This window comes from Octopus bimaculoides, chromosome 24, assembly GCF_046866305.1.
Source record: "Octopus bimaculoides isolate indiv1 chromosome 24, ASM4686630v1, whole genome shotgun sequence".
Taxonomy (NCBI): domain Eukaryota; kingdom Metazoa; phylum Mollusca; class Cephalopoda; order Octopoda; family Octopodidae; genus Octopus; species Octopus bimaculoides.
This window is the reverse complement of record NC_142951.1, coordinates 26,892,866-26,900,365: the sequence shown is the minus strand read 5'-3', so window position 1 is coordinate 26,900,365 and position 7,500 is coordinate 26,892,866. Positions and strand designations below refer to the sequence as shown.

General features: G+C 38.7%; 1 protein-coding gene across 2 annotated transcripts in view; it reads left to right on the top strand.

Moving 5' to 3' along the window:
• The window catches only part of LOC106878833 (uncharacterized), a 53,254-nt gene that overhangs the window by 35,342 nt on the left and 10,412 nt on the right, over window positions 1-7,500 (top strand). For both annotated transcript variants that reach the window (XM_089341343.1, XM_089341344.1), the window contains exons 27-33: window positions 1-70; window positions 828-894; window positions 2,709-2,977; window positions 4,647-4,692; window positions 5,343-5,408; window positions 6,436-6,523; window positions 7,308-7,500. The exon at window positions 1-70 is cut by the window's left edge and continues 29 nt beyond it; the exon at window positions 7,308-7,500 is cut by the window's right edge and continues 462 nt beyond it. In XM_089341343.1, the coding sequence (XP_089197469.1) occupies window positions 1-70; window positions 828-894; window positions 2,709-2,977; window positions 4,647-4,692; window positions 5,343-5,408; window positions 6,436-6,523; window positions 7,308-7,500 (799 nt within the window). The remainder of the gene's footprint in view (window positions 71-827; window positions 895-2,708; window positions 2,978-4,646; window positions 4,693-5,342; window positions 5,409-6,435; window positions 6,524-7,307) is intronic.

Below are 7,500 nucleotides of genomic sequence, written 5' to 3'. Positions count from 1 at the left end.
CTTTCTGTGTTTTTTGGACATTTGTCTACCATCAATTTCACAGTTCAACTATCCATGTACAGCAATGATGGTAAGTGAAGATTATTATCATCATAATTATTATTATTATTATTATTATTAAGGCAACGAGCTGGCAGATTCGTTAGCATGCTGAATGAAATGCTTAGCGATATTTTGCCCGTTGCTAAGTTCCGAGTTCGAATTCCGCCGAGGTCAGCTTTTCCTTTCATCGTTTCGGAGTCAATACTTTATCGACCCCAAAATAACGAAAGGCAAAGTTGACCTCGGTGGAATTTGAACTCAGAACGTAAAGACAAACAAAAAAATATTGCTAAGCATTCTGTCCGGTGTGTTTAATACCCGCCTGCACATGTGTGTATGTGTGTGCAGCTGTGCTTGTATGGTGTGTGTGTGTGTGTGTATATTAGTTTATGTATATATTAATATTATCTCAGTTTAAAAAAACCTTGACAATGTAAATATGTTAATAGTTACCATGGGTAGCAAAAATCACACAAAAAAAAACAGGATATCACACCCATTTTATAGGGAGAAATACCAAGTTGGTTCCCTGACGAAGAATATATGTACAATTCCAGCAGCTATTACTTCTTTGGAGTAGAGTGCACATATATTTTAAAACATATGTAGGAATTAAAGGAACTTTAATTTAACATACATTAGCTTCATGCTGTCACAGTTAGTTTAGGGTTATAGTAAATGACATGCCTGAAATTGCCATGCAGTGGGTTGAACTAAGGAAGCCACATGGTTGTTATATGAATTTATATATATATACGTGTGTTGTGTGTTATTTATTTTTGCAGTTATAACGAACAAATGGAACCATAGCAGACATTCTCTTAGAAGTCCGATTTCTGAGAACAACAAACAGTAAGTTTCTATTTTCCTGGATTCATTCAACCAATGTTTATTTCTGCAGTGCTGTGTGTCTATATGTTTGTGTGTGTGTGTGTGTGTGTGTGTGTGTGTGTGTGTGTGTGTGCATGTGTATGTATGTTTGCATGTGTGTGTGCGTACGTGTGGGTGTGTGCATGTGTATGTATGTTTGCATGTGTGTGTGCACATGTGTACACTTGTGATTTTATTGCTGTGCGTGCACATGTATGTGTGCACATGCATATGTGAGTGTGTGCACATGCATGTGTGTGTGCACATGCATGCGTGTGTGTGTGCACATGCATGTGTGTGCACATGCATGTGTGTGTGTGCATGTGTACATTTGTGATTTTATGGTTGTGTGTGTGCACACGTATGGATGTGTGCACATGCATGTATGAGTGCATGTGTGCGCATATGTGTGTGTATGAGTCCATGTGTATGCATATATGCACGTGTGTGCACATTTGTGATTTTTTTTTTGTGTGTGTGTGTGGTTGTGTAGGTGTCTGTTTATGTGTTTGTCGATGTGTTGTGTGAATCTTTTATTTTAAATTATTTATCTTTTGATAAAATTAGATAGTGCTGTTTAATTCTGGGTCAGTCCCCAGTGAACACACTCATCCTCCAGGAGTTCCAACCATGGCTATCCCATATCAGGGACTATATTTGTGTGGTCCGGTGTGGTGTCTAGTTTTTTTTGTAACTTAATCTTAGGCCAACTGTGATTAGTCGACCCATTCTATTGCAAGGTGTTCCACCACAATCTCTTTGTCTTCTTTTCAGGAAAAGACTACCTATGACTACATTATATAATGTGCTTCCTATTTAAAAGACAAATGTGAAATTCAGAAAGTTGACTGCTATTTTTTGAATGTCAAGCAACCGTGTTACTCAACATTCTAGCAACATGGCTTGTGTATTTTGAGTGAGGTTTGCCTGCTATTTCTTACAAGTTCAGTGACCACCTAGTGGTGCAATACTTGTGTGTGTGTGTATGTATGTGTGTGTGTGTGCTCATGTATTTGTATGCATGCATTGATAGTGTGTACTTTTTTGTTTATAGCTGCATATGGAGCTAGCCTCCACAGAGTCCTTTGACTGGCTAGAAAAAGCTGCCAAATCTCCCTTATATCTCATCCTACTGTCTTAAAAAAGAAGGACACATTGGATGATAATGTGATTAGATATTCACTCAAACAAAATTCTTATTACAAATGATCTAATTATAAATCTCACAGAGAGACTTAAGCAGCAGTGTTATGATAAAGCAGTTGTTTACTGTCAACTTAATGTGACAGACCCAATAAGGGAATCATTCTGCTGCTATTTAGCCCTAGGAAGCTGGAGCGCTTCCTGTCGGCCTTGACACATTTCCTGTGTCCTTATATTTGTGAAGGGGAGACAAACTTCCCCACCCGGCTTTAGTCTGCATTCAGGGACATGTTTCTGACTCATTGCTCGTCATCAGCCTGAAGTAGCAACACTAGCTGCATGAAGAAACCTGTCTAGCCTAGACAGCTTGTCTCCCCTTCACAAATATAAGGACACAGGAAATGTGTTGAGGCCAACAGGAGGCGGTTCAGCTTCCTCGGGCTAAATAGCAGCAATATGATTCCCTTAATGGGTCTGTCACATTAAGTTGACAGTAAACAACTGCTTTAAGATTCTTGTTTTTATCTCACTTGATCATTTGGTCCTGCTGTTTAAGCATCATCATCATCATCACCACCACCACCCTTCTGGTACAATGTACTTTTAGCTGTGTTTATTTACTTCTTGCATTGAACTTCATTTGACTGTTGCAGAAATACAATCCTACTGTCACCGTCTATCATGGAAGACGTTGGGAAAACATCGAGCGTGTCCGGATACTCTTCCTATTTGAATGATAAGTCACTCGCTTCGGACGTGACTCTCAACGCTAATCCTGTTGCCTCTGACGTTGCCCCGGGCGACAGCCTATCAGTGTCTTCATATACTTCAAACATGCTGCAGACTCCAACTAATGAAAGGACTTTATCACCCCGGAAGAAGTGGGACCTTCAGCCATCACAGTTGGTGCTCCATTGCAATGGTAATTAGACAACGCCTGTATATTTTTACCTAGACTTTTAAGTGGGAATTAATTGTTGTTTCCCAGATATAGGCACACCTCAACGTATGTCATTTTAAAATAAGTCTTTCTCAACTGGACATTGTTCTTTTTTTTTTCTAAAGAAATTAACGGTAGGCGCAGGAGTGGCTGTGTGGTAAGTAGCTTGCTTACCAACTACATGGTTCCGGGTTCAGTCTCACTGCGTGGCACCTTGGGCAAGAGTCTTCTACTATAGCCTCGTGCCGACCAAAGCCTTGTGAGTGGATTTGGTAGACGGAAACTGAAAGAAGCCCGTCGTATATATGTACATATGTTTGTGTGTCTGTGTTTGTCCTCCCACCATCGCTTGACAACCGATGCTGGTGTGGTTACGTCCCCGTAACTTAGCGGTTCGGCAAAAAGAGACCGATAGAATAAGTATTAGGCTTACAAAGAATAAGTCCTGGGGGGTCGATTTGCTCGACTAAAGGCGGTGCTCCAGCATGGCTGCAGTCAAATGACTGAAACAAGTAAAAAAAAAAAAAAGAAAAGAAAAAAAAAGGGTAAAAGTAAACTTCAGCTGCAGTCGATTTATACAACTTCATTTGTCTTAGTGATCATATTTAAAAGCATAAAAATACCCCCCCACCTAAAAACTAATATTGAAGTGGAAAAGCCAATAAAATACATGTGAAAATACATACAAACCATTTGTTGAAACTTCAGCATTCAACCAACCGTATCTGGCCCATATATTTTGTTTCATGCTCAAACTGACCAGATTCCCGACAGTGTCGGTCTAAACATAAACAGTGATAGGCACAGGTGTGACTGTGTGGTCAGAAGCTTGCTTCCCAACCACGTGGTTCCAAGTTCAGTCCCACTGCGTGGCACCTTGGGCAAGTGTCTTCTACAATAGCCTTGGGCCGACCAAAGCCTTGTGAGTGGATTTGGTAGACGGAAACTGAAAGGCGGTGAGCTGGCAGAAACGTTAGCACACCGGGCGAAATGCTTAGCAGTATTTCGTTTGCCATTACGTTCTGAGTTCAAACTGAAAGAAGCCCATCGTGTGTGTGTTGTGTGTGTCTTTGTCCCCCACTACCGCTCGACAACTGGTGTTGGTGTATTTACATCCCCATAACTTAGCGGTTCAGCAAAATAGACCGATAGAATAAGTACCAGGCATAAAAAAAAAAAAACACTGGGGTTGATTAATCTGACTAAAAATTTTTCAAGATGCTGCCCCAGCATGGCTGCAGTCTAATGACCGAAACAAGTAAAAGGAAAATATATTCACACCCTACATAACACACACACACGTTTTCACACACATATACACATTTTGACAAATAGATACTTATTTCTATGAACACATTTCTACACACACACACATCTCCACAGAAACACAGATTTCTCTAAACACATGCACATATATTTCTACATACTCACACACATGTAAACTTAGCATATGTTTACACACACACACACACACACACACATTTCTACAAACACACACATGTAACATTCATATGTTTACACATGCAGACACACTTCTACAAACACACACCTTACACACATCGTTACTATAATTGTGTCTGTTAACGAACATATATTTACACACTGTAACAACATAATTAACGTGTCTGTCTGTGTGTCTGTTTCTCTTCAGATCCTCAGTCATTTTATATCATCAATTTTTCTGAAACATCAAAGAGGTACAGTAATGTTTCTTAACATAATACTCTCTCTCTCTCCCTTTCTCATGTATGGTATGTGTATGGATGTGTGTGTGTGTGTATCGGTGTATGGGTATATGTGTGTATTGGTGTGTGTGTGGATGTATGGGTGTGTATTGGTGTATGGGTATGTGTGTGTGTGTATCTGTATGGGTATGGGTGTATCGGTGTGTGTGTGTGTGTGTGTGTCTATCGTTGTGAGTGTATAGGTGTATTGGTGTGTGTGTGTGTGTGTGTGTATAGATGTATGGGTGTACAGGTGTTTGTGTGTGTGTGTATGGGTGTATAGGTGTGTGTGTGTGTGTGTGTGTATATATTGACGTATGGGTGTGTGTGCGGGTGTATTGGCGTATGGGTGTGTGTGTGTGTGTCAGTGTATGGGGGGATATATAGGTGTGTGTGTATTGGTGTATGGGGGAGATGTGTGTGTGTTCCCTTCCTGTAAACAGATTCGCTTGCCTACCTTATCGCCCTCCCTGCTCTTAACAAAATCGAATACCTGTCTGTGTCCCCCCTGTGAAGCAAACTGAACTCTTCCATATCCCAACCAGAAACAACCTTGAACTTGTCGTCTCTAATTAAAAGAAACCAATATGACGATGCTGAACATTTTGTTTTGTCTTCAACAGGTTTCAGCTGAGCTGGCCCACCGATAAGTTAAATGTCACCAAGAATCAAGTTGATGTTGGACCCCAGTAAGTTTTCTTTAACCCTTTAACTGCCATTTGTTTTTTTAAATTCATATTTTTTAGCTTTGCCATGTGTCTTAGAAGTTGAAATAATATATAGTATTTAAATTTTTTTAATATGTGAATTATTTTGGAAATTATGTTAAATTTTTTTGAAAAGTCCCAAATAGGGATCAATGGAAAAAAAAAAAAAAGCTTATTTATCCTTTTCTATTCAATTGCAATAATAAACATTTTAGTTTTTTGGGGTTTCTTTTTGTTTTTGTTTTTTTGAAACTATAGTATCAAATGTGGATGTGTATGAAATATCAATAAAAGCTATAGATGTGAAATGCCAAAAAAAAAAAAACAGTCAATATTTTTGTAGTTCAAAAATTGCGATTTATGACATAAAATGTCCTCTAGAATTATCCAGGGCCAATAATGACAAAGTCTAAATACTAAATGTTGTTAAACACACCTCTGCAAATGCAATGTCCATAAGCAAGTCACTTTAAATACAACGAACAGCCGGCAGTGAGACTGTTTTGTAGCAGATCCCCAAAGGGGCCCATGGCAGGTAATGGGTTAATATGCTATTAATATTTACAGTTGTGGGGGGATAATAGTGGCTCAGTGGATAAGTTGATGAGCCACCATCTACTTGTGGGTCGTATGCTCAAATCTGTTGAGTTCTCATGTGTTTTTGTTTGAAAGGAACAAGTGGAGGGTTACCTCATTTTACCTAGGTGTGCATTCAGTAGAAATATCTCCAGACTTTGCCTTTCTTCCTTTTGGGGTCAATAAATTAAGTACCAGTGAAACATTGGGGTTGATGTAATCGACTAGTCCCCTCTCCAGAAATTTGAGGCCTTGTGTGTCCAGTAGAAAAGATTATTATTATTATTGTTATTGTTATTATTATTGTTATTCTTCTTATTGTTGTTGTTGTTATTATTATTAACAACAATAGTATCCACTTGTTCAGAAATTTTTCTCCAGCTGCAAAATGAAACCCTTGTATAATGTTTATGTATTTATTTTTGTTTTCCAGTAAAGTGGAAAGTGTGCAGGTCTCCTGTACTGAAGCCCCAGGTGTTGAAGGAATCTACATCTATGTGACAACAGCAGATGAAGTTTTAGTAAGATAACATTATTGTTGTTGTTGTTAAAATAACAAAATAGGGAGTGGGGTATGATGGTTGGCATTAAGAAGGGCATCCAGCCACAGAAACCATGCCAAAACAGACAGTTGGTGTCTGGAAAGCGCTTGTGAAGCCACCTAATCCATACCAGCATGGAAAATGGATGTTAACTCTTTTGTTACCAACCTGGCTGAAACTGGCTCTGGCTCTGAGTACAAATGTCTTGTTTTCATAAGTTCTGAATTAAAATCTTCCACCAAACCTTAATCACAATTTATGTTCTTAACACTAGCTTAATGATAACTAAGTTATTTTACTAAATTCTTTCTTACATTTAACCCTTTCGATACCAACCTGGCTGAAACCGCCTCTGGCTCTGTAGTACAAATGTCTTGTTTTCATAAGTTCTGAATTAAAATCTTCTACAAACTTTAGTCACAATTTATGTTCCCAACACTAGCTGAATGATAACTAAGTTTATTTTACTAAATTCTCTGTTATATTTAAAGTAATTGAAAGAAACACAGAGCATCTCAAAATAAATACAGTTACGAAAGGGTTAAATGATGATGATATGCACACATTCACATATAGTGACTGTACAGTCAATATGTCAATATATAGTCACTTTAAATAGCCAATCTTGCATTTTTGTTTTGCTTGTGTTGTTCTAGTGTTGTTGTTGTTGTTGTTGTTCCAGTTACATTGATTGTTTAAATTCATTATGTTACTCTCATTCCTGTCATTAGTATGTAACTATTTCAACCTTTCTCTATTTCAGCAACTGCATGTCTTGCCAAGCTCCGCCGCTCCTAAAACTAGTCCTGGTCGACCACCACTGCAGGCAATAACACTGAATGTCCCAGACGACCGAGCAAGTTTAGCTTCAACCAAGCTGAGTAGCAAACATCCTGTGATTTCGAAATCTTACAGTTCGACCAGTCTGACTTCTAAGAATCCTGTAACCCCCAAGC